This window comes from Triticum urartu, chromosome 3A (genome assembly GCF_056163025.1).
Source record: "Triticum urartu cultivar PI428250 chromosome 3A, HENAU_Tu73, whole genome shotgun sequence".
In the NCBI taxonomy this organism is placed as follows: domain Eukaryota; kingdom Viridiplantae; phylum Streptophyta; class Magnoliopsida; order Poales; family Poaceae; genus Triticum; species Triticum urartu.
In genome coordinates this window covers 620,521,157-620,549,020 of record NC_141875.1, presented here as the reverse complement: position 1 = coordinate 620,549,020, position 27,864 = coordinate 620,521,157, and the positions used below count along the sequence as shown (strand labels likewise).

General features: G+C 47.7%; 1 protein-coding gene and 1 pseudogene across 2 annotated transcripts; one reads left to right on the top strand and one right to left on the bottom strand.

Annotated features, from left to right (window-relative positions):
- The first annotated feature begins 10,468 nt into the window (after positions 1–10,468).
- Positions 10,469–17,877, top strand: LOC147980842 (protein NRT1/ PTR FAMILY 8.1-like; annotated as a pseudogene). The gene is made up of 4 exons (XR_015598698.1): positions 10,469–10,723; positions 10,793–10,867; positions 10,961–11,693; positions 16,967–17,877. The product of XR_015598698.1 is annotated as a protein NRT1/ PTR FAMILY 8.1-like (transcript).
- A 165-nt stretch (positions 17,878–18,042) lies between these two features.
- LOC147980841 (uncharacterized) lies at positions 18,043–23,885 on the bottom strand. Its single transcript, XM_087513616.1, has one exon. The coding sequence runs from the start codon at positions 21,944–21,946 to the stop codon at positions 21,323–21,325; it is 624 nt and encodes a 207-aa protein (XP_087369742.1). The 5' UTR covers positions 21,947–23,885; the 3' UTR covers positions 18,043–21,322.
- Positions 23,886–27,864: the final 3,979 nt, after the last annotated feature.

Here is a 27,864-nt window from a genome sequence, read left to right as displayed (position 1 = left end):
TGTTGTTGGCGGCACAACAAGCAGGGGGATCGATTGCGCCGCCTGTTCTCCCAGCTGGGCAACGGTTTTCCCGCATTTTTTAACAGCTGCTTATTGTTTGCTCGAGCTCGAGCTCGCCTCCTTCTGTAGACATTGTCGATGTAACTTCCTGATGTGGCGCTCATAGTCTGTGTCAACAGGCTTAGGAGCTGGTGGTTGAGCCATACGAATGAAGTGGTCAACTACTTCCACATGCACTTTCTCCCTTGGCGGCGGTGGCGGTTTCGGTCCAAAATGGGCGTCGACTTCTACCCGCACTATGGCATTGGTTTGCTCCTCAGTCCTGTCGTAAGCCCTCTCAGGAAGAGGAGTAGTGAGGTTTGGACCATATTTATATCGCTTGCCTCCGCCTGTACTTCCTGTACTGTGACCTCGACTCGTACCGCTACGCACCATAGCTGCGGGGTGTCTCTTCTGCGATTGCTGAGGCGGTGGAGACGGCTAACGGGGCTGAGTTGGACGAGGAGGAATGGCCTGAAGCTGTGCCAGACTTGGAGGAGGAGTGGCCTGAGGTTGTGCCGGACTTGGAGGAGGAGTGGACGTCTGACGCTGTGTCGGACTTGGAGGAGGAGTGGCCTGACACTTTGCCGGACTTGGAGGAGGAGGAGTGGCCTCACGCGTTGGTGGACTTGGAGGAGCGGGAGTCTGCTGACTCGATGGCGGACTTCGACGAGGAGTCGGGTGACGCGGTGTCGGTGGCCTTCGAAAGATGATGCAATCCTTTCTCCATAGGATGATACGATGTTTGGCATCTCCGAGTGTGTGCTCCTCGTCACCTCCAGGAATGTCAAGCTCTAGCCCCGAATATTGGTCCACCACCTCATCAACCACGACACGAGCATAGCCTTCTGGAATCGGGTTGCAATGGAAGGTTGCATCGGGGGAATTTGTATAAGCAACGCCGTCCGCCACCTTCAAGGATATGTTCTTAATTTTGAAGTGTAGCTCACAGTTAGTGTTCTCCGTGATGTCATCCATGGGGTATCTATCCAGCATTGCATCAAACGGGGCGGAACCCACACTGCTTCTCGGCATGGATGGGGCGGTGGTATCCAATGCTGGATCATCCGCTAGCTGCTACAGCTGCTGAGACCCCCTTTGCTGGCTAAGTGAGTCGATCTGCTCCTGCTGCCGCTGGAATTTGACTACCAAGTCCGCGTGCACTGATTCTAGGCCTCGAAGGCGTTCATAGTCCAGCTTCCTCTTCTCCTCCTCCATCTTCCTTTGCTTCTCCTCCGCAATCTTCCTTCTCGCACAGGTTCTGTAGTCGGCGTTCTAGTCCGAAAACCCCTCATACCACGGAATAGCGCCCTTGCCTCGTGTTCTTCCCGGGTGTTCAGGATTTCCCAGGGCACGCGTAAGCTCGTCATTCTCTCTGTTGGGCTGGAACACCCCCGTTCGAGCCTCTTCTATTGCAACAAGTATATTATCGTCGGCTCCGTTCAGACATGCCTTCGTCGAAACTTTGCCTGTCTTCGGGTCCAACTCCCCCCATGCGCATAGAACCAAGTCCTGCACCTGGGGGGCCAGCTCTTAGTAACCGGAGTGACACCTGCATCCTCCATCTCTTTCTCAGACTTATCCCACTTAGGCATTGCCACCGCATAGCCACCTGGCCCCAGCTTATGGAACTTATCCTTTTTTTTGGCATTCTTCTTGTTTATTCTCGACCGTTCCTTAGCTAATTCTGAATCCTTGAATTTCACAAAATCGTCCCAATGTGCACTTTGATTCTCTAGTGTTCCCTCGAATACTGGAGTCTTCCTTCCTCCCTTGACGTACTTGTCCCATTCACGATTCTTGTGGTTCTTGAATGCAACCGCCATCTTCCTAAGAGCAACGTCCTTGACTTTCTGCACATCTGCTTTTGTGAAATGATCCGGTAGGGTGAAATGTTCCATGAGAGTATCCCAAAGCAGACTTTTTTATCTGTCGTCGACAAAAGTAAGATCTGGACGTGGCTTTGCTGGCTCTCTCCATTCTTGAAGGGAGATCGGGAGTTGGTCCTTCACAAGAACTCTGCACTGACGAACGAACTTGTCCGCAATCTTCTTAGGCGCAAATGGTTCGCCATTAGGTCTTGTTGCCTAAAGATTTGCTCGATCCGGATGGCTGAAAGAAGAAAGATTGATTCGTTAATATATCTTCAACTCATTTAAAACATGTGATGATCACCAGATGCCTGCTTATATAAATATATATACCTCGCCAGTCTTTGTTGTTTCAGGATCAACATGTTCTTCGTCATTGTCATAATCGTAGTTCATGACTTCATCAATTCGGTCGTCGCGATCGAATATCATATCACCCTCTCCGGGGTTGTTTAGAAATTCGGAGCCGTCATAATCTTCTTCATTCTGATCATCATCTGGCCCGCGTATTATATCGAACATGGTCTGTTCTCCCTCTCTGTCGGTATTGTCCGCCATAGCTTTTGTTTAACTATGCCAAAAGAAATATAAAACAATTTAGTATTCAAATTACATCGTCTCGAATAATAGATATAATCTCGAATACATCGTCTCGAATAATAGATATAATCTCGAATACATCGTCTCGAATAATAGATATAATCTCGAATACATCGTCTCGAATAATATATAATATTGAATAGTACATCACTGGCTAGGTAGCTAATTAAAGATCGAATACTACAGAAGAATCTAGGACACTCGCGGTTCCTACGGCGCGGGCGGTGGACACCCAAAGAGAAGGAACCCTCACAGGATCATAGCTGAAGTGAGATCCCTGAAGAAACTGCCAGGTATTGGAGAACCTGTCGCCCTCTAACGCAACCATGTAGCGATGGACGTGCTCGTCCTCCTCCCTGACACGGCGACGTACCACCTCCGGCGGGGCCGGCTCCCTCCGCACCGAAACTGGCCCACGCGAACGCCACCAAACGAGATCAGGGTCGACAACGGGACTCGGGGCCGGGTTCCTCATCAAGCGGCGCTCCCCTCCAGGCAGCACCTCCCAGTGCCAGCCCGGCGGAGCCCAGTCCCGGACATGGGTCAGTCGGACGTCGTCGCGGACGGGTCGACGCAAGGATGCGGGTCGGGCATCGTCGAGAACAAATACTAGCTATATGCCCGCAAAAAGTAACATTTTTTTAATGATTGGATTTTGATAACTAAAATTTCTAACATTTCTATATAACACTAATTATGCTATCATTGCATATGTCAAAATTCTATATGCTATTTCATACTAATTAAGCATCTAACACTAAAAACAGAAAACACAACTTTTATACATCCATTAAAAAACTGAAAAACAACATTATATAAAAAATTTCCATACTAATTAAACACTAATTATATCCATCTAACATGCATTCATACATATATACTAGTGAAAAAATAATAATCTAAAAAATCTAAACTAATTAAACATACAAAATACGTATATACTAATATATACATGCATTAATTCATACATATGTACGTGTGTTTGTGTGTGTGTTCATCATGCTTGTGTGTGTGTATGGGCTCGGGGAGGGGCGGCGCCCATGGTGGCCGCCGGGGGCGAGGGAGAGGGGTTAGAGGGGGAGAGCTCACAGCGGGGCGACGACGATGGCGAGGCGACGGCCGGGGGCGGCGACGGGCCGGGGCGTGACGCGGGGGCGGCGACGCGGGGACGGCGCGACGGGGACGGGCCCGGGGCGGCGACGGAGACGAGGGCGGCGACGGGGACGGGGGCGGCGACGGCGACGGCGTTGATCGATCGGGGCGCGCTGGCGGTGCTTCAATGGGGAAACGGAGCAAGAAACAGAGGGAGAATGAAATTTTCGTAAGTGTTGTATATATAGAAGGCACCTTTAGTACCGGTTGGAGCCACCAACCGGTACTAAAGGACTGTTTTGGCCAGGCCAAGCGGCGGGAACCGCACCCCCTTTAGTACCGGTTGGTTCCACGAACCGGTACTAAAGGGGGTGCGCTGGCGCAAGTGCGGTGCACAAGTTTAGTCCCACCTCGCTAGCCGAGGGGCTACCGCACTGGTTTATAAACCCCCGTGCGGTAGCTCTCTCGAGCTCCTCTCCAAAGCAGGCCTACTGGGCCTACATGTTCTGTGCTTCCCTGTTGGCCTACTGGGCCTTTGCGGGCCTGCATCCTGGCCCAACAACAGGTTGGGTTTCTAGTCGTATGCAGGCCGCTCTAGCCTAGTAGGCGGGCTTTTTTTATTTTTTTTTGCTTTATTTATTTTTGAGTTGTTTTTTTGTGTATTTAGAGTTTCTTTGTGAATATTTTTGCTTTAGCTACAAAAAATTACAAACTTTCTGTTAGTGCCCATAGTTTTCAAATTTGAATAGTTTAAATTTTAAATTATTTGAAATTGGTGTGAATCACTAGTTTGTGAATAACTTAACTTTAAAAATCAGTAAAGGCATGAAAGAATTTGTTTGCACATAAAATTTCTTCGCGTTTCAAATGCCAAAACACATAATTAACTACCCTAACTATTACAGAGATTCCCTTCTGGGTGTGAAACACAGAAGAAAGTGATGATCGCACATCAGCACCAGTACGGTGGCGAGGCTTCGTCCGGTAATCCGCCTCACCTTTTAAATGCTTGCCTTTCTTTCTTACGGGATGCCTGCTCGGAAGAAATCGACGATGTCCCAGGTACACATTCTTCTTACAATTAGCCAAATATATACTGTCGGTATCGTCCAAACAGTGCGTGCATGCGCGGTATCCCTTGTTTGTCTATCCTGAAAGGTTACTGAGAGCAGGCCAATCATTGATGGTCACGAACAGCAACGCCTTTAGGTCAAATTCTTCCCCCATGTGCTCATCCCACGCACGTACACCTATTCCATTCCACAGTTGTAAGAGTTCTTCAAGTAATAGCCTTAGGTACACATCAATGTCGTTGCCGGGTTGCTTAGGGCCTTGGATGAGCACTGGCATCATAATGAACTTCCGCTTCATGCACAACCAAGGAGGAAGGTTATAAAAACATAGAGTCACAGGCCAGGTGCTATGGTTGCTGCTCTGCTCCCCGAAAGGATTAATGCCATCTGCGCTTAGAGCAAACCATACGCTCCTTGCGTCATCTGCAAACTCCTTCCCATACTTTCTTTCGATTTTTCTCCACTGCGACCCGTCAGCGGGTACTCTCAACTTTCCGTCTTTCTTACGGTCTTCTCTGTACCATCGCATCGCCTTGGCATGCTCTTTGTTTTGGAACAAACGTTTCAACCGTGGTATTATAGGAGCATACCACATCACCTTGGCAGGAATCTTCTTCCTGGAGCGCTCGCCCTCGACATCACCAGGGTCATCGCGGCTAATCTTATAGCGCAATGCACCACATACCGGGCAAGCGTTCAAATCCTCATACTCACCGCGGTAGAGGATGCAATCATTAGGGCATGCATGTATATTCTACACCTCTAACCCTAGAGGGCAGACAACCTTCTTTGCTTCGTACGTACTCTCTGGCAATTCGTTGTCCTTTGGAAGCATATCCTCTATCATTACCAGCAACTTTCCAAATCCCTTGTTAGATACACCATTCTCTGCCTTCCATTGCAGCAATTTCAGTGTGGTGCCTAGCTTTTTCTTGTCACCTACGCAATTCGGGTACAACAATTTTTTGTGATCCTCTAACATGCGCTGCAACTTCTTCTCCAAATCACTTGCGCAGTTTCTCTTTGCATCGGCAATGGCCCGACCTAGATCATCAACAGGCTCATCTGATGCCTCTTCTTCAGCTTCTTCCCGCATTGCCGGCTCAGCTTCTTCCCGCATTACCGGCTCAGCTTCTTCCCCCATTGTTGTATCATCGTATTCAGGGAACCCATGGCCAGGATAGCTGTCGTCGTCCTCTTCTTCTTCATTGTCTTCCATCATAACCCCTCTTTCTCCATGCTTGGTCCAAACATTATAGTGGGGCATGAAACCGGACTTAAACAGGTGGACGTGAATGGTTCTTGACGTAGAGTAATTGTGACCATTCTTACAGCCAGCACATGGACAACGCATAAAACCATCCGCCCGCTTGTTTGCCTCAGCCGCAAGCAGAAAAGTATGCACGCCCTCAACGAACTGGGGAGAGCATCGGTCATCGTACATCCATTGCCGGCTCATCTTCATTACACAACACCGAATAGACCAAATTAATACAAGTTCATACATAAAGTTCATACAACACTTAAATGCAACAAACAAATAACTCTCTAGCTAAAGCATTTAAATGTAACAACAAATGCGATCAAGATCGCAACTAAGGTAACAATGGATCCAACAGCATAATGATACCAAGCCTCACTATCGATGGCATATTTTCTAATCTTTCTAATCTTCAAGCGCATTTTCTCCATCTTGATCTTGTGATCATCGACGACATCGGCAACATGCAACTCCAATTCCATCTTCTCCCCCTCAATTCTTTTCAATTTTTCTTTCAAGTACTCGTTTTCTCTTTTAACTAAATTTAACCTCTCGACAATAGGGTCGGTTGGAATTTCCGGTTCACATACCTCCTAGAAAAAATTTCTATGTCAACTTGATGGGCATAATTTGTCATAAACACGAAATGCAACTAGTTTTCAAAGAGAATATATATACCACATCCGAATCATAACAAGGACGAGGGCCGACGGGGACGGATATCAAAACCATGGCACTATATGTATAACAAACAACGTATGGGTAAGATAATTATACGAGTAACTATATATCCAAATCACACAAACATCAATTTTTATATAAAATTTCATGAACAAGAGGCTCACCACAAGGTGGTGCCGGCGACGGGACGGTGCGGGCGATCGACGGTGGCTACGACGGAGATTTAGAAGGCACTAAGTAAACCACACCTACATATGCAAACTAAGTGTTATTTTTGACCTCAAATTGCATATAAATCAAATACTAGCACATATATATATCCTCCCAAATTACTAAACTCACAAATTAATCACTATATAAAGCATTGCAAGAGCTAATCTAGCAATGAGAGATGAAAGGACAAAGTTGCTAACCTTTGTGATCATTTGAATGGATGGGGGCCTTCAAATCTTGACAAATTTTGGGCAAAATGTGTGATGAGCTCGAGAGGAAGAGGGGAAGAACATAGAGAGGAGAGGGGAAAGGGGAAGAACAGAGCGAGCTCGGGTGGATTAAGGGTTTATGTAGGACGACCTTTAGTACCGGTTCGTGCCAAGAACCGGTACTAAAGGGGATTAAAGGTTTATGTAGGTCCCCAGTCTGATAACATCCAGCCACCACTCTCATTAGTACCGGTTCGTGGCACGAACCGGTGCTAAAGGTTCGCCACGAGCCGGTACTAATGAAAGCGGCACGGCTAGCCGTTGGAACCGGCACTAATGTATACATTAGTGCCGGCTCAAATACAAACTGGCACTAATGTGCTTCACGTTTGACCCTTTTTCTACTAGTGGTAGGGTCTACACACTTAAGGTTCGGTGACGCTAGAGTTGTTATGGGAAATAGTATGTGGTTACCGAGGGTTGTTCGGAGTCCCGGATGAGATCCCGGACATGACGAGGAGCTCCGGAATGGTCCGGAGGTGAAGATCGGTATATTGGACGAAGGGTATTGGAGTCCAGAATTGTTCCGGGGGTACCAGGTGATGACCAGCGTGTCCGAAAGGGGGTTCGGAGGCCCCGGCAAGCGTTGGGGGGCCTTATGGGCCAAGGGGAGAGGGCACATCAGCCCACTAAGGGGCTGAGCGCCCCTCCCACCCCATCTCACGTAACCAGGAGAGGTGGGGGCGCCACCCCTAGGGCAGCCGCCCCTCCCGGCTTTGGGGGCAAGTTTCCTAGGGGGTGGGGGCGCCCAAACCCATCTAGGGTTTCCCCTGTGGCCGCCGCCCCTCCCCTAGGGAACCCTAGGGCGCCTCCCCCTCCTTCCTCCCCCCAATATATAGTGAGGGAGAGAGAGGGCAGCCGCACCCTTCCCCTGGCGCAGCCCTCTTCCTCCTCCAACACCTCATCCTCCTCCGTAGTGCTTGGCGAAGCCCTGCCGGAGAACCACGAGCTCCATCACCACCACGCCGTCGTACTGTCGGAGTTTTCCCTCAACTTCTCCTCTCACCTTGCTGGATCAAGAAGGAGGAGACGTCTCCCAACCGTATGTGTGTTGAACGCGGAGGTGCCGTCCGTTTGGCGCTAGGATCATCGGTGATTTGGATCACGACGAGTACGACTTCATCAACCCCGTTCACTTGAACGCTTCCACTTAGCGATCTACAAGGGTATGTAGATGCATTCTCCTTCCCCTCGTTGCTAGATTACTCCATAGATTGATCTTGGTGATGCATAGAAAATTTTAAATTTCTGCTACGATCCCCAACAAAAGTATTGGCGTTAAGGGAAAGTATCAGGTGATACCAAGGCTTAGATGCTCCCATGATACGAGCTTCTTGTCCGTTGGATCTCAGATCCAACGGCTCCTAGGTGGTTTTGAAGGCTGCAATACTTGTTCGCAATTTTTAGACTTCAAAAGGACTTTTTTGCAAAAATGATCAAAGCCCCCCGGAACTGTTGGATCTGAGATCCAACGACTCCTAGGAGCTCGTATCATGGGAGCATCTAAGGCTCCGTATCACCTGATACTTTCCCTGGGCGTTAAAGACTCTCCTTAGTTGTTAACTACTACAAGATCATCCAATGTACAAACCCTGAACTGGAAAACATCAAGCTAAGGGCTAAATGAGCAGCTAGCACAAAAGTTTGCGGGTAGCAATAGACCAGGCAGCTACTGCTACCACCATTATTCTGCATGGCAAAGAGAGAAAACATGACTACTTCGCGCACGCAGCAGACAGTGAGATGCTTCCCGCGGAGCGCTCGAGTTGAGGAGGAAGAGTTAACACGCACCTCAAATTCTGGCCGTGGCGCTCACACAATATTGGGCAAACTCAAAGGAGCTCGTGGCAGTTCGCTCCAAGGCCGGGTCTCTCTGGTCGTCCCTCTCGGGCTACGGCCTCCGCCGGTGCAAGGACAGGATCACCATCTCTGAGACCACCATGAGAAAAGCCGCAGTAGTCGCAACAGTCCTCCTCGATGGCTGAAGGCATCAATCCCAGCAAAGACAACGACGACGACATCCGCCATGAATGCAGAACGGCCCCGCACAACACCGCAGCCACCACGACGCCCAACAACAGCATCACGTATAGCAGGAGGCCGACCTGGACGGCGGGGACTGCTCCAGCAGAAGCACGGAGACCAACCACAGCCCCACGCAACCGAGGAGGCTGGGCCTGGATGCCGCGGACCATTACAACTAGGAGAAGAACAAACCATGTAATTCAATCAATGTAGATGGAAGAGAAGAAACAAAGCCCACGTAACACTAGGAGATCACAGGAGGCAAAGCCTATTTATAACTCATGAAAAGAAAAGAGGAGAAAACGAGAAGGAACACGAAAGAGCCAGCCGCATTGTTTCTAGACGAACGAACAAAGCGGCACCGTTCAAAGCATCGATCGCAACGTGGACCCTGGCGAGATGCACAGGCGAGAGAGCAATCACGGCGCAGCGACAGCAAAGCCCACCTGATGTCGACCCATACATGTAGTCATCCACGCAAGAGAGATCATGCAGTCAGGTCAACGTGGAAGAGATGGCCCACACAAACCTAGAAAATAGCTAAGCGCACAAAGCGCACACACGGAAATACAAACCACGTTAACAAAATTTTCACGGAAAGCCTGCAGTCACAGCCGATTTCTACCCCCTGGCCTCCCAAAATAATAGCACGTGCCACATCCACAATTCACCATGGGTCATTTTCACCAAGTGGATGAATCTCGGAGCGAAAACCTTGCCGGATATAGAGGCTTGGGTATGTTAGTTTCTAAAAAAACATTTGTAAGAAAAAAGATGTCTGTTTCTCATTATTCTTGCTCGCGTCCCTGACGCTACGAATCCTGACACCCCCTCCACTCCAGCATTTGTTTACATACTGTATGTCTTAACTCATTTACATGTTTTGCCAAAATGTATGCAGTGTGACAATGATGATGGTTTCATTAATTCCTCTGTACGTACATTTTTCTTCCACAATGGCATCACCTACCGCATCTCTTGTCCTTGTACCTCTCCTCAAAACTTTAAGACCGAGCGTCTCATTCGATCTACTGTCTGACCCTCATGTTTTTAGAGAGAACGCCGGCCTTTATAGATCAAGCAACAAAGTTATAAAGAGTCTTCCGGATGCAATCCAGAGCATAATGAAAATTACAAAGGCTAGAAGAGCCCAAACTTGATCTAGCTAATACATGAGCTAAAACATTACAATGCCGACGAACGTGAAGAAAGGCCACGGATGAGAGGCCATTAGCCAAAGACTTGACATCCGCAAGGACAGAGCCCACCACCGAGCGATCCTTAGACAGAGACGTCAACCGCTGCACCCCCGAGAGGCAATCAGACTTGAAAAGGACATCGGTAAAACCCTCCTCCCGGACTAAGCTGACAGCGCGCCGAAGAGCCATTGCTCCAGCCAACTCCGAAGAACGCACGCCCCTTAAAGGTTCAGAGCACGCAGCCACACAATTCCCCTCATGGTTGAGAATCACCACTCCAAACTGGACATGCCCAGCCCCTCACAAACAGCGGCGTCAGAGAACGCAACCACTGTACCATGCGGCGGCGGAGACCAAAGAAGGACAGAAGAAGAGGTCTCACGCCTGGGAGCGTGTACAGGTTCGACCCTCATTCAGGCTAATGTTCCTCCTCTCTTTTGCTTCAGCTGGTTCCGTTTCGAATCAAAAGGCCTGCAGGGTGACCCCGATCGCCGGACGTCCACGAGGGATCGCCGGAGTTCGTGGGGCTACGTTTTCATCCTCGGTAAAACTTGCACCACTTTCTTCTTGTCGCTATGATCCACCTAGATCCACGCTAAATATGCTGCTCATGCATTCACGCGCGCGTGGTGTGCAGTGAACAACTGCCTCCAGTACAGCGCTTACTACGGCGTGTCGACGAACCTGGTGAACTTCCTCAAGGTCCAGCTGCACTCCGGCAGCAAGGCCGCGGCGAACAGCGTCACCAACTGGCAGGGCACCGCCTCCATCACGCCGCTCGCGGCCGGCTTCCTCGCCGACTCTTTCCTCGGCAGGTACTGGACCATCACCCTCTTCCTCTTCATCTCCGTCGCGGGGTACGGCGTCGTGGCGGCGAGCGCGTCTGCGGCGCTGGAGAGCGCGGTGTTCTACGCGGGGCTGTACCTGGTGGCGCTGGGCGGCGCGCTGCAGCCGGTCCTGTCGTCGTTCGGGGCCGACCAGTTCGACGCCGAGTCCGACGAGGAGGAGCGCGGGCGGCAGAGCTCCTTCTTCAACTGGTTCTACCTGTCCATCGTCGTGGGCTCGCTCGTGGGCGGCACCGTCCTGGTGTGGGTGCAGTCCGCCCACGGCTGGCGGCTCGGCTACGGCATCCCGGCGCTGCTCAGCGTGCTCGCCGTCGCTCTGTTCCTCGCCGGCACGGGCGCGTACCGCCGCCACCAGCCCCCCGGCGGCAGCCCGCTCACCAGGATCGCGCAGGTGGTGGTCGCCGCCGCCAGGAAGTGAGACGTGGAGATCCCGACCGACGCCACGCTGCTGCACGAGTGTGACGGGGACGACGGCATGTCAGTGATTCAGGGGAGCCGCCGCCTCGCGCACACTGACGAGTTCAGGTCAGTTCCCGTGCCCTGGCCGTCGTTAGCATCGCCTTCCACTTGCATCGTCTCCATCATGTGCAGTTTTTTGAGAAAGGAGCGTTCAATTTATTTTGTCTATGATTGAGACATGCTGTGTGACTGATTGAGCAAGCTAATCAGCCAACCTGGACCAAACCTAATCTCGGTGTCATCCACTCTTCACAGTAGCTGCCCAACATTATCTTTTGTTAAAATTCAGCCCATAGTAAATCTGAGCATCTTGTTTGTGCAGATTTGCTGATGAGAATTACCAAAGTATCATCTAACTGTTACATCATCTGATTAGTGAAATAAAAATTAAAAATTCATATGAATCTCCGCATAAAATCAAATAGTGTAGGAGTTAGATGAGATATAGTTAAGTCTCGTCTAGATAAGAGTTAGCCACATTCTTATTCTTGTGAATTCACAAGATGCTCGCCACTTCCAGGAAGTGTGACGTGGAGACCCTGACCAACGTCACGCTCCTGCATGAGTGTGCCCTGACCTCTTCGAATGTCCAAACACCATGAATTTTAGCACCCACATCACACATTTGAGTATCTTTGATGCCAAAAAATATCAGATCTTTTTTACTTCTTCCTTCAATCCACATTAATTGCCGCTGCGAGTATTTTATTTGATTCTACTGTTCACACACCGAATCATCACACTCATATCTTTTGTTGAATCGATAACCACAAAAATGCAGCAAAAGTCCAAGGAAGTTGCTTCAACGGAAAAAAGACTGACTATTCTTTTAGGTGATGTTTTTGTTTTCTAGTTTCAGTCACTTTCCTTCCCTCATCGCCGTCGACCCCCTTCACCCCTTGTTGTCAACAGGCCCACTGCCAGGGGCCTAACCACCATTTTGCCACCCGACGCGGACAGCTCCGCGCCCCCTCCCAATCCATGCCACCACCCCTACCATGTCTCCATCCCTTTACTACCTCGTTTGCGCCGACCACATAATTGAATTGGACCCAGACAAAATTTGATAATTAAAGAATAGCAATTGACACAAAAGTAGATTTACAGGGTGCTAGTAGGGCATGGTCAATGTCGATTGTCGATCAAAACTTGACGCCACAAAATCTAAGAGCAACAAACCTCATGGTAAGTCATTGTAGCATGCTCATGCCGAGGAAAAAAAAAGCTAGAATCGGTTCTAGTCTACAACCCACAAAGACATTATTTCATCTTTGCTAATTTAAACCATTCAGATATTTTAAACCACAATTACATTTTTGAAACTTTATGTATATTTCAACTCCTAGCGTCAAGACATTTCAAGTAAGATCAATTTGGATACAATTCAAACATGTTCAAATTTCAACATTTCAATCCACATATTTCACTAAATTTATTCTAGTGTGGGGAACTGCCTAGAATAGGACCAATGAGTGTATTCGAGAAGGAGTGAAGGTTTTAGTGAGATTGATATGTTTCAGAAGAGTGATTATTTTGTAAGTTTGGAAAAGTGAAATATGTTATGAAATTACCGAAAGGGATGAACTCACTTTTTTTTTAAGTAGTGGAGTCTTACCCGGAATAAGTGAAATCCCTTTTTTTTTGAAAAACTGAAATATGTTCTGAAATAATTGAAATGGATGAACTGAATAATTGCGAAAAAAATGAAATTGATCCTATTGAAATATGTTTTTCAAATAACTGAAATGTATGGTTTGAAATAATTTAAGTGGATGTTTCAAATAATTGAAACCAGTTTGTGAATATGTTTTTGAAAGAATTGAAATAGGATTTTTGTGATGTGTGAATATCTAAACTGAAAGTGCTATTGGTGAAATGTCAAATATTTTTCTGAAATTGAAATAACAATGTGAAATATGTAAACTGAAAGTGATGTTGGTGGATTTGTGGAAGTGAAATGCCTTTTTTGTGTTTATATCAGGTTTAAGTGAGTAAAGTTATAGATTTCCTAACTTCATATTTGCAAAATAGTGTTATGTTTTCTGAAATATGTTTTTAAATAATTGAAATGGATGAACTCAAAATTTTAAACTATAGAATATGTTCTCAAATAACTGAAATGGATGAACTCGATAATTGAAATCACCTTTTTTCATGTTATTGAAATAGGTTTCCTAATATAATTAAATGTATGTTTTGAAATACTCGAAATGAATGCTTTCAAATAATTGAATTGGAATCGGGTTTTGAAAAAATTGAATTGGTCTTTTGAAATTATGATTGACATCGTTTTTAGAAACAAATAGCCGGTTTCTTGAACTGAGTGAAATAGTATTTGAATCTACTTGCGAAATAATTGTGTGAAATTCAAATATGTTTTTGAAAGAACTTAAATCTGGATTTTCAAATGACTAAAATGTTTTCAAATGAAGTTGAATAAGTCGGTTGAAACAGTCAAATTTAAACATGTCTGAAATGTATCTAAGATTGGTCTTGTTTTAAAGTCTTGGCGCCATGAGTTTGAATATACTACAAAGTTTGAAAAATTAAATTATGGTTTAAAAGATATGGATGATTTAAATGTGTATTTAGACAATGTGTGCATATGCACCTAGGAGCCATAGCCAATTTCCGTCAATTCATATTGAAATGAAGTTTCCAATGGTCAAAGTTGGATTTTGGAAAGCATGCGCACCTTATTCATTTGAATGGAGGGAATATGTCATTGATTTTACGCGGAGATTCACGTGAATGTAGATGTGCTCTCGACAAACCCTTTAGTTATAACTATCGTTGAATATAATTGTGTGTTCAAACCTGAACAATTATGTTACAAGCATGATCAAGTTCATGGGTTATAAAAAAGTTAGCTTTACGTGATAAGAAAACTAAAATGTTAACTTATTCTTAGACCTCATCACTTTTAAAAAAATTGCGAATAAACTTGTGGTTGGATGGTTAGGAGGACAATGGTATCCCAGCCCACCAAGGTTCTAAGACCTAGACTTTGTGCTTGCATTTTTCTGGATTCAGGCTTTCGGGCGATATGAGTTGAAGGAGACGTCCCCATGGACTACATTGTTTGTGGTGACTTTGTCAATCTCAACATGATGTGCTGGTTCATTTTTTTGGAGATGCTCAAAAAGGTAGGGTGTGCGTGCATGCATTCATGATTGAATGTATATGCGTATATATGAGCATCTGCGTTTGTACTGTGTTATGAAAAAAAAAATCTAAAAAATACTTATTCTTAGGCCTTGAGTTATTTTCCCAAGCAGCGGCTGTCACCGGAAGTAAGACTTGGAGGATTTTGGCTCGAGCCCGAAATTCTGAAAATGAATTGAAAGCTGACTTTTAAGTATGGCATGTATGAGGCCTTAGTATTACATTCGTATTTAGACAAATCTAAAAACAAGTAATTTGGGACGGAGGAAGTAGTACTCTTAGCCCATGGGTGAGAATATCTTATTTATTCACTATGTACTTCCCTCTCACAATTTGGGCTAGTTTGGACCCCACATGTGGTAACTCTCTTTTACGACCAGACAATTTGGTTGGAGACACAAAGTGAAAATTTTACCGGTACCTACCAGGCGCTAGCCAATCACCCTGCGCCACCACACACCATATTCTATACCACATATATAGTAGCATTGTTTTCTCATGTTTATTAAATATTGGTATTTCAACATCCTGACCCACCACCTGATATCATCCTTCATCCACATGCATGCAATGAAGGAAAGTGACATGTCCTGTCTCTCTTCTCTCATACAGTAGATCCACACTTCTATTCCTCATAATTTACCGGAAATTGGCTATGGCTCCTAGGTGCATATGCACTCATTGTCTAAATACACATTTTAAGAAGTTGAAAATTTTTGAACAAAAATCCTGCGTGTATACCCGAACATTCTATGTACGTGCACAAAGTTTTCGGTGAAAAATGAGGTTTTTTGTGGCTTGTGTAAAAAAGACAATTTCTGATACTTCATTATAACTATTCACGAGGCATTTCTTTATCCTTTTTACACAAGCCACAAAAAACGTCTTTTTTCATCGAAACTTTTGGCACGCACATAGAATGTCCGGATATACCCGCAGGATTTTTGTTCTGAATTTTTCAAATTTTCAAAGTATGTATTTAGACAATGGGTGCATATGCACATGAATTGATATATAATTTTTAAACCCAATAAATCATATTTTCTTGGTCTAATTTATGGTTAAAAATGATTTTTGAGATGCGTGCATGCCTTATTCCTTAGAATGGAGGGAGTAGGAATTAGATGTGCAATAGCTCACGGTGTGCAAAACCGAACCGGAAACCAAAACAAAACCAAAAAAGCCAAACCGAACCGACATTTCAGTTTTTTCAGGTTTTGGTTTCAGTTTTAGTTTTAAATTATGAAAACCATTTGCATTCCGGTTTTTTCGGTTAGCAACGGAAAACCATTAGGTTAAACCGAATTAACCAAAAATTGAGGTTTTTTGGGTTCAAAAGCGTAATGGGCTGCTATAGTACAATACTTTCTAGCCCATTTAGTGCTTGGATTTATGTGATCCAATGTTCCTTCTTTATCCTTTTCTAATTGTTTTCTACTCATTTATGATATACATGATCTATTTACACGTGAAAAAGTTATGGATTGACTCAAAAATCCGCGTCAATTTTGGTTAATTTGGTTATTACAGAACCAAACCGAAAGTAATGCGTTTGTTTACAAAGTATTTTTGCAGTTTTCAGGAAATACTGTGGTTTGTAAAAAAACTTTGGTATTACATACTTTGAGGTGTTTGGATGAAACAAAAACAGAAGTTTCATAAACTGTAGTATGCCAAAAACTGTGTTTTTTTGCAGTATCTAAAAAAGTGGTCCAGTCCTCTTTTTTCTAAACAGAAGTGAGAGAAGTCATTGAAGATAGCCCACTTGACGTTCACGTTGAGATAAGATCAGATGCATGAGATCACTACTATTTTGCCTCTTTCCGTTCTATTGTTAGCGAATCTTATTCTATCCCCTAATTAATCCATAGCATCCTACAAAATCTATGGGAGAACGCGAGAGAGACAGAGTGAGGGAGAGGGCCGTCTGTTTTGTGGGGTCACATTGCCACATCAGCATGGACTAGTCAAAACCACGCCTAGTCAGCACCAATACTGGGTCAGTCGAGAGAAGGGATGATTTTTGTCCGGTTTCGTTAGTTCGGGATGCACTCTGTCCGGTTTTGAAGTTGAGGGACGAAAAGTAAACTCCACGAAGAGTTGAGGGATGAAAAGTATACTTTTTTCTAAAAAAATTAATCGGTTGCATCGGTCGGTTGTTATCCATTATTCAGGTTCTTGGACAAGGCGGCGGTGGAGACGGCGGGCGACAAGGCGCGGCCGGCGAGCCCGTGGCGGTTGTGCACCGTGACGCAGGTGGAGGAGCTCAAGTGCGTGCTCCGACTGCTGCCGGTGTGGGCGTGCGGCATCATCTTCGCGGCCGCCTACACGCAGATGACCACCACCTTCATCCTCCAGGGTGACACGCTGGACCCGCGCGCCGGCCGTTTTCGCGTGCCCGCCGCTGTGCTCACCGTCTTCGACACAGTCAGCGTCATGCTCTGGGTGCCGCTCTACGACCGCGCCGTCGTCCCGCTCGCGCGCCGCCTCACGGGCCACCGCCGCGGGTTCACGCAGCTGGCGCGCATGGGTGTGGGCTTCGTCATCCTCACTGTTGCCATGCTCGCCGCTGGCACGCTCGAGGTGGCGCGGCGCCGCGTCGTCGCGCGCAACGGCACCTACACCGGCGAGGACGGCGCGGGGTACGTGCCGATGTCGATCTTCTGGCAGGTGCCGCAGTACGTGGTGGTGGGTGCCGCAGAGGTGTTCACGTTCATCGGGCAGATGGAGTTCTTCTATGACCAGGCGCCGGACGCCATGCGGAGCGTCTGCTCGGGGCTCTCCAGCGCGGCGTTTGCGCTGGGCAACTACGCGAGCTCGGCGCTCGTGGCCGTCGTGGTGCGCGCGACGACGAGGGGCGGGCGGCCCGGGTGGATCCCCGACGATATCAACGACGGCCATCTGGACTACTTTTTCTGGCTGCTCGCCATGCTCTGCATCGGCAACTTCTGCGCGTACCTGCTCGTCGCACGGTGGTATACCTACAAGAAGACCGATGACTGAACCTGGAGATCACCGTAATGTAATGTAACGTACGTGCTAGGTGTACTTCTCTAATGCAATGAAGTTATAATTGGGAAAGCCACCTTTGATGCCGCAAATCTCAGGGGAACTCTGCTCAAAGAAGAATCAGAATCGTTGGCCTAGAAAAAGCAGTTTGTCTAATTTACATCTAGATGTTTTTAAGGATGTCATATCTAAACTCCTACAAGTATATAATGTAGCAATAAGAAATAAAAAAAATTAGGATAAAAAAATAGACCACAAACAGAGTGGACATCAGCTTAGATGTGACATAGTTATGTCACATCTAGATGTGTCCTAGACAGACCCTAAAAAAAAACCGTCAGACTGTGGCGGTTGTTGGAGATGCTCTGAGTAAGTTACTGGCGACGTTGTCTAGTGAGTGGGCGGAGGCGGTGGCCGAGAATTGTTAGCGGAGCCGTGGGTATTAGGGAGGAGCAGAGTTTTTCTTGTAACCGTGGTGGGTGGACCATGGCCGGCCCTTGTGGCAGGCAATTGTAACTGACTCTCTCTTCTTCTTTTTTTTTGAGGGAAGACTCTCTCTTCTTCTTAAGGATATGTACAATGGTGTTAGTTTAAGAGTGTCATGTAAGATAAATTATGAGATGAAGGAGAAAGAACTCATAAAAAATATTTTTTTAAGAGAAGACAAGAGATAGATGATCTCTTAGCAAATTATGTCTCACCATACTTTTAGGATTGGCTAGTTATTGAATATAAGACTAAAAGATAACTCATTGTGGGCATTTTTTTGTCATCTCTAAATTACATGCAAGATTTAATAAAAAAAATTATTGCATCGAATTGCTAGTCCCATGCGTCCAATTGGGATCCAAGAGTTATGCTTACTTTAACACTGCAATGCTATGTTAGAGATCAGAGAAATTCCATAAAAATAAACTGCTTACATCGGTAGTACCGACGGACAACGATTAACTAATCAATGCATGCATGGCTGGGTCCTTTCAGCGGCATACGACTGGCTGCATAGTTGATCTCGAGCGTCACAAGTGACGACAGTGTAGTTGTTGCTAGTATTAGCATTAGTTTATGCTAAAGTATGATTAGTTACGTGTTTATGAAGTACATATAGTCATGGTAACAAGATTTTTCCATTTTAAATTATATCGTGAAAGCGACCATGTCGATCTCGTCCCTGCCTCCTAAACGCTAAACATGGTGACCAAAATAGTAGCTTCTTTTAGTAATTTTGTTTAGAAAAGTAGGATGACCCTCGGCCTCTACATCTGAGTGATGCATACGGCCATTTTATTAATTATTTTTATAAGACCTTACAAAGTCATATAACAGTAAGACTAAGCCGTCGTCTAAGCAACAAACTGTCGCTACATCTATCCAGTTGATGAAGGGGCGCAGATAGTCTGGGCCTAATACCAAACAGACATCGCAGCCAAGCCTAACATCTAAGTCCTGAGACCCCAACCTAGCCACTTGCCGGGTCTGGGGAACACACTGGTCCGGCGTGCTCTCAGATGCCGCCGCCGTCAACTGCCACCGCTCTATCTTCAGAAATGTACTAATGCATAACCTTGCTCGGTCCAGCTATCACCGACGCTACCACGGCGCCCAACGGCGCGCAAACAGCTATACACGTCACGGTCGCCACTGATACACCTCAGCGTCATGCTGCCACGTACCACCAGCCGACACAGCTTGAAGCCTTTGGAGGATCTGTCGTGCGTAGCACCTGCCGACCAGGCATGACCAAGCGTAGCACCTGTCGGTCAGGCATGAATTGACATCTCCACCGAACCTCCGTGCAAGACGAAGCCACTCCACCTCCTGCCTCTGACTTCCAGCGCTGCTCCACAAAACGACGCTCCCAAGAGAGAAACGACACCGCAGTGCCGCCATCGTTCGGTCTGGAACACCAGATCCTAGGGTTTCCCCCGAAGCAATACGAGTGGGTCGACGGAAGTCACATGACGATGCCTTCATCAAGGTAACGACGTGGAACGCCGCCATCGCCCGCGGTCGGCTCGGTTTTCACCGGCAACTACGTCTCCCCGACTCGCAGCTGGTGCCAGATGACGGATCCCGAGATCCGAACCCCCAGCCTCAGGCCGACCACCTCTAACGGAAGAGATGACCACCGCCGCCGGCTGCACCGGTCAGAACAGATCTGATCGGAGGTGCCGCCGACAAGACCACCAAGCCCTCCACACCGCCGTCGCCGATCTGAAGACAACATGCACGCCACCGCAGCCAAGCCAGCCGCCGCCCGAAGGGCCATCCGCAGCGCCCGCAGCCCTGGGCCGCCGCGCCAAGCCGTGGCCGTCCGAGGACGGGTCGGCCTCCCACCGCCTGCCGCCATCTGCCGCGTCGCAGATCCCAGATCGGTCGCGCCACCACATGCCATGGGGTCCGCCCCACCCTGGAGACACGCGAGAGAGGAGATCCCCCGCCACCGTCGTCGCCCCCCGGGCTTAGCCCGGCGGCGTCTTCCGACGGCGGCGGAGGGAGGGGAGGAGGGAGTTTGCGGCGGCGGCGGCGGCTAGGTTTTTGACCGCCCGAGTCGCCCTAGGGGGAGGACGACGCGGGGCGGGCCTTGTCAATATAACGTTGAACCCTCCTCAATTGTGAGTATATATATTCTTGCCAGTATGAAGATATTATATATATAAATGCCAGCTCACCTTGCATAGATATTATTTTAGAGCATCCCCTAGACAAATTTTCCATGTACAATAATACATGTTTGGTTTGGACAAGACAATCTTGTTCTATCGTTTCATAAAAAAGACAAGGAACACAATAATGTTAGGGCATCTCCAGCCGCGCCCCCAACAGGCCCTCCCCAAGCGATTTTGCCGCGCCGGCGCCAAAAAACGGCCCAGTCGCGCCCCAGAAGCCCGTTTTTCGCCGGCTCGGGCCAAAACTGGTGCCGGCGGACCCAGACCGAATCCGGCGCCCTGGGGGCGCTTGGGGAGCCGGCAAAAGTGAAAAAGGCGCGTGGGCCCGCCCTGGCGGCGACCCGAGGGCCTTTTCCCGCCGCTTCTTGACACTTTTCCCTCGCATCTCCTCCGCTCGCTCGCCTTCCTCCCGCCATTCCCTCCCTTTCTCCCGCCAAACCCCCTCCAGCTCGCCTTCCAGTCGCTGCCATGCCGCCGAAGAAGTACGCCATGCCGCGCGCGGCGGCAACCACGACTGGCACCGTGGCCCAGCCGAAGCAGAGGAAGCCGAGGGCGCCGCCATCGAAGCCACCGGGCATGTCGAACGCCGAGTGGAGAGTTGAAGTTCAGCGACGCGACGCAGTCACCACCGACCGGCGGAACAGGGCCATTGCAAAGAAGGCCCGCGACAACGCGGCGCGTGCGGCGGCGTCTTCCTCATCGGTCGACCACGCGGGGATGATGAATCCACCCGCATCTCTTCGTCGTCAATGCCCGCCGCCCGCCAACTGTTTGTTCCTCCGCGCAGCTGCTACGTATGTTCACCATGTATCGGCGCGACAACCAAGACGCCGACTTCAAGCACCTCCACGTCTACAAGCGCATTGACAAGTGCGAGAAGTGGGCGGAAGTCCGACGTACCCTCGACAAGGCCAAGGAGACATACAAGCCGGACGCGACGACTCCGGGCGCGTCAGAGGGGCGGCCGGACGGCCACAAATTGGCAAAGAAGGGGAAAAACGCCGACGCGGCAACCACGCGAGTGCAGGAGTCCATCGAGCATTGCCTCGCCGACGCCCAGGCCCGGGCCGTCCTACGTGAAGAGAAGACCGAGGCGCGATGGTCGTCGCTGATGAAGAACACCGCCATCAAGCTCGACCTGCTCCGGACGAACGTCGCCGCGTAGAAGAGGAACACCGACATGGCTTTTCTGATGGGCGGGGCGGACATGCTCCAGAGCAACGACGAGCAGCTCAGGGCGTGGTACATGGCGAAGCGCGGCCTCATCCTGAACCATATGCAGACGGCAACGCCTACGACGCAAACTCCCGCGCCCACGACCACACGGACGCCAAGCCCGAACGATGCCTCTACATCGCCGCCCAGCAGTGCCGAAGCCGCGCCGACACAGCCCAGCACCGAAGCAGCTCCGACACCGCCGAGCCCGCGCACGCCGACTCCGGCAACGCCTGGAGCCGACCCCGCCGAGTGAATCATTGCGCACGCGAACCTGCGTCGTGCGGCGCTCTGTTTTTTGTAACGCCAGACTACGTCCGATCGCCGGATTTGTGACGTCGTTTGAGAGCGGGAACGACCAAGTTTAAATTTTCCGCATCCTGGGGCCGGCGCTTGGGGTCGTGACTGGGAGCTAGGTCGCCCCCAGGGGCCGAACTAGCGCCGGCACGCCCCTAGGCCGCTCTATTTAGGCGCCCTGGGGGGCCGAACGGCTGGAGATGCCCTTAGGTCTATCGATCGCTATCGATATGGATAAAACAATGTGCGTCATATATAACTAATTACCTACAACTGACTTCGACTGATGTTGACGGATTAAAATCTTTAAGAATTGATGTTATTATACGGAATATATGACTACTAAAAGGATGCCATCATTGCGTTTGATTTTATCCATCATATTCAGTAGAAAAGCAACCCCAATAAAACTTAATATGCTTAGGGTATCTTTAACGCGGGCTCTCAAACAGTCCGCATCCGTCCGGACCGTGGAAGCCATCTAACGCAGGCCGCGGTGCGTACGTAATTTCTCCTGTAAACCGGAGACAAACGTGGGGGCTTTGCGGACGTCCGGACAGCAACCACACCCTCTTCTGACCACCATGGCCTACCCAACCCCCATCCCCCCTCGCCCGCGCACATTCCCGCCCGGTGTTAGCTGCGCCGCATTCATGCCGCTATAGAGCGCGCCACTCCATATTGAAGACGTCTTAGGGCAGATGTGGCCTCTTATTGTCTCCGCCATTGAAGCAGCGCGCCGGCCGAGGGCGTCACTCGCAACACGTTCCCGGTGTCCGTGCCTCAATGTCGGAGACCCGTTACTCGATGGGATGGATATCTACCACATCTGTTGAATGTCTCGTTCGTCCATATGCCGCCATTAAGCAGGCTCGACGGCCGAGAAATCAGCCCAGTCCGGCGCCGTATATTGATGCACCTGGACGCTTGGCCTCACCGGAACCCGCTATTTAAAGGCGGCACACCTGACTAACTGCATGCCACAACACAAGTCGCTCCCCATCCTCCTCCCTTGCATTACATTCGTCATGATTGCAGGCGGCGAAGCACTGTGGAAGAGCCTTTACATGAAGATGAAGCATTTTCATATTTTATTTATTTTATACACTTTTATATTTCTTTATGGAGGGAGTAGACGTCTATCTTATCGTATTATACTAGCAATGCCCGCGCGGCGGCACGCCGCGCCCATCGATATGTGATGTTTGTACATGTTCGTTGTTGTATGCAGTGAGTTTCAATTTGAAGTGAAAGAACTACATGGACGAGGTTGTAATCATAAAAAGGAAACCATGCTTAGAAGCAAACTGAAAAGGATACGTTATTATTACCATGTGTGGTGCATATTCGGGAACATGAAACACATGTTGATACATTTCTATTAAGATTAAACACAATGCGTTTTCCTGTCCACATCATTCTGTTGGAGCTCACTGCATGGTTGCTGCCGTGAAGAAGTGGTAAAGAGCCTTTGCAAATTGTTGCATGTGACCGATGGGTGGCTTTGCGCCGGTATAGGTGATGATTGGATCTTCTGTACATGTACTCCAAGTGTACACGTATAGCAAAAAAATTACAATCGAAGAAATTGTCTCATATGTTTTAGTATGGCTCATAAACTCATTTTGTCGGGCGGTTAATTACCTGCTTGCAGGCCATGTTGAACTGGCATTGCTTGGTGCGTGCCTTCTCTTGTGGAGAAAGTAGACTATTTGGTCACTTCAAGTGCATCATCATAGTTATAATCATTGACGGTGGTGTTTGATCCACTCGTCTACCTATTAATCTTGTCTATTTTAAACTCAATGAACATGGTCTGTTCTGTACCACAATGCCGGTCCAAGATATGCATGAGAGAATGGGCAGCCATACCAAAATATGACATGTTCTCTGTCAAGAGTGAACTGATTAAATACGAAAACTTACTGTTAGTTTGGGACCCTGTCGGGTAGAATCCTGTGTGACTCTAGCCGTCTGATCGTAAATTTTGTTAACGCGTTTTCTGCTTCCGCGTGTACGTGTAGCTATTTTGCGTACTTATCTGAAGTGCATGTGGGCCATCCCTATCTCGCTGACTTTCTTGCATGGGTTTCGTGCGTGTCTACATGCATTTGATCTGCCTCCCTGCCGCCCACTTTCTGTCTCCTTGTCGCCTATTGTATGCGTGCGTTCATTGGCTTCATTGCATACGAATCGGGTGGATGTTTCTAACGAATTAAATATGAACACTTACTACTATTTATTACGGAAAGTTGAACAGTTACTAAGAGGCACCGCTCTTCAGAGAAGAAATGAATCCCCATCTCAAATCCATGTGAGTGCGTTGTGTAAAAGTGAAACATGATTAGTTTTATTGAAAACAAACAAAGAAAATATATCAAGCAATTGGAAATTGAATTGTACTTACTCAATCTATATTAAAAAATTGTACTCCCTCCATTCCTAAGTAACAGTACCGTGCCACTGGCGTATAGTTAGAACCTCAGTTATTTTGTCCGCCATATACGCATTTTCTTGGTAACAAACGAAGAAATAAATGTGTATCAACAAAAGTTGCAAAAGACACGAACGCGTATTAGTAGTTTGGCACCTTGCTGAAATCCTAACAATCACACATCACAAAAAGAGAGACTTCACTGATGACTTCAAGGTCATGCTACTTAGCATATACTCAGGATTGCGTAATCAGCAGCATATTGTACCGCAGTCCGAAATTCAGACCATATTTTAAATCTAACCAAGAAAAATTAAAATGCTCGCCTCTGTCAAATCATACTGGAATAAGAAGCATGGTCATGTGACAACACTTTGGTATATTATTTTGGTAAAAGTTGCATGATTAAGTGACTGCATAAATACCTATACCATGAAAGCAAAATCTGAATAATCATATTTCCCTAGGACAACATTAGCTTGATAATTCTACATTAAACCTTCCATGTGTACCCAAGGAACGTTAAAGACTCCTTATCATACCACTCAGTTTGATAAAAAAAATCCCAGGATGAATCGACATGTCCACCCAAGGAGCGTATAACTCAGTTACCCAAGAATTACAAATAGCAAGCCAATAGAACTCGCTTGTAAATCCCAGAAAATCTCAACAACAACAAAAAAATCCTTTAGGTACGTGAATAGAGGAGTTAGTAATACCTTAAGAAAGGATGTCCGAAAAAGAATACCTTAAGAAAGAAATCAATAATTTAAGGATTATACATGTTGGTGTATCCAATCAAATTAATTAGTTTTAAAGATGTATACATGTTGGTGTACCCGAGTATGCATGCTCTGCCCAACTTTGGATTATGTTAAAATAATCAGAAGTACTAGCATCCAGCTGAATTAAAGTTGTTGAAAATATGCCCTAGATGCAATAATAAATTAGTTATTATTATTATATTTCATTGTTCATGATAATCGTTTATTATCCATGCTAGAATTGTATTGATAGGAAACTCAGATACATGTGTGGATACATAGACAACACCATGTCCCTAGTAAACCTCTAGTTGACTAGCTCGTTGATCAATAGATGGTTACGGTTTCCTGACCATGGACATTGGATGTCGTTGTTAACAGGATCACATCATTAGGAGAATGATGTGATGGACAAGACCCAATCCTAAGCCTAGCACAAGATCGTGTAGTTCGTTTGCTAAAGCTTTTCTAATGTCAAGTATCATTTCCTTAGACCATGAGATTGTGCAACTCCCGGATACCGTAGGAGTGCTTTGGGTGTGCCAAACGTCACAACGTAACTGGGTGGCTATAAAGGTACACTACAGGTATCTCCGAAAGTGTCTGTTGGGTTGGCACGAATCGAGACTGGGATTTGTCACTCCGTGTAAACGGAGAGGTATCTCTGGGCCCACTCGGTAGGACATCATCATAATGTGCACAATGTGACCAAGGAGTTGATCACGGGATGATGTGTTACGGAACGAATAAAGAGACTTTCCGGTAACGAGATTGAACAAGGTATCGGATACCGACGATCGAATCTCGGGCAAGTACAATACCGCTGGACAAAGAGAATTGTATACGGGATTGATTGAATCCTCGAAATCGTGGTTCATCCGATGAGATCATCGTGGAACATGTGGGAGCCAACATGGGTATCCAGATCCCGCTGTTGGTTATTGGCCGGAAAATTGTCTCGGTCATGTCTACATGGTTCCCGAACCCGTAGGGTCTACACACTTAAGGTTCGGTGACGCTAGAGTTGTTATGGGAAATAGTGTGTGGTTACCGAAGGTTGTTCGGAGTCCCGGATGAGAACCCGGACATGACGAGGAGCTCCGGAATGGTCCGGAGGTGAAGATCGGTATATTGGACGAAGGGTATTGGAGTCTGGAGTTGTTTCGGGGGTACCAGGTGATGACCAGCGTGTCCGAAAGGGGTTTCGGAGGCCCCGGCAAGCGTTGGGGGGCCTTATGGGCCAACGGGAGAGGGCACATCAGCCCACTAAGGGGCTGAGCGCCCCTCCCACCCCATCTCACGTAACCAGGAGAGGTGGGGGGCCACCCCTAGGGCAGCCGCCCCTCCCGGCTTTGGGGGCAAGTTTCCTAGGGGGTGGAGGCGCCCAAACCCATCTAGGGTTTCCCTTGTGGCCGCCGCCCCTCCCCTAGGGAACCCTAGGGCGCCTCCCCCTCCTCCCTTCCCCCTATATATAGTGAGGGAGAGAGAGGGCAGCCGCACCCTTCCCCTGGCGCAACCCTCTTCCTCCTCCAACACCTCATCCTCCTCCGTAGTGCTTGGCGAAGCCCTGTCGGAGAACCACGAGCTCCATCACCACCACGCCGTCGTGCTGTCGGAGTTTTCCCTCAACTTCTCCTCTCACCATGCTGGATCAAGAAGGAGGAGACGTCTCCCAACCGTACGTGTGTTGAACGCGGAGGTGCCGTCCGTTCGGCGCTAGGATCATCGGTGATTTGGATCACGACGAGTACGACTCCATCAACCCCGTTCACTTGAACGCTTCCGCATAGCGATCTACAAGGGTATGTAGATGCACTCTCCTTCCCCTCGTTGCTAGATTACTCCATAGATTGATCTTGGTGATGCGTAGAAAATTTTAAATTTCTGCTACGATCCCCAACAGTGGCATCATGAGCTAGGTCTATACGTAGTTTCTTTGCACGAGTAGAACACAAAGCAGTTGTGGGCGTCGATATTGTCAATTTACTTGCCGTTACTAGTCTTATCTTGATTCAGCGGCATCGTGGGATGAAGCGGCCTAGACCGACCTTACACGTATTCTTACGTGAGACTGGTTCCACCGACTGACATGCACTAGTTGCATAAGGTGGCTGGCGGGTGTCTGTCTCTCCCACTTTAGTCGGATCGGATTCGATGAAAAGGGTCCTTATGAAGGGTAAATAGAAATTGGCATATCACGTTGTGGTTTTCGCGTAGGTAAGAAACGTTCTTGCTAGAAACCTATAGCAGCCACGTAAAAACTTGCAACAACAATTAGAGGACGTCTAACTTGTTTTTCCAGCATATGCCTTGTGATGTGATATGGCCAAAAGGATGTGATGAATGATATATGTGATGTATGACATTGATCATGTTCTTGTAATAGGAATCACGACTTGCATGTCGATGAGTATGACAACCGGCAGGAGCCATAGGAGTTGTCTTAATTTATTTATGACCTGCGTGTCAACATAAACGTCATGTAATTACTTTACTTTATAGTTAAAGCGTTAGCCATAGTAGTAGAAGTAATAGATGACGAGACAACTTCAAAAAGACACGATGATGGAGATCATGATGATGGAGATCATGGTGTCATGCCGGTGACAACGATGATCATGGAGCTCCGAAGATGGAGATCAAAAGGAGCAAATTGATATTGGCCATATCATGTCACTATTTGA

What these genes read in the sequence shown, in the direction of transcription:
- LOC147980841 (XM_087513616.1), bottom strand. Translation starts at nt 21,946, where the DNA reads ATGATTCACTCGGCGGGGTCGGCTCCAGGCGTTGCCGGAGTCGGCGTG.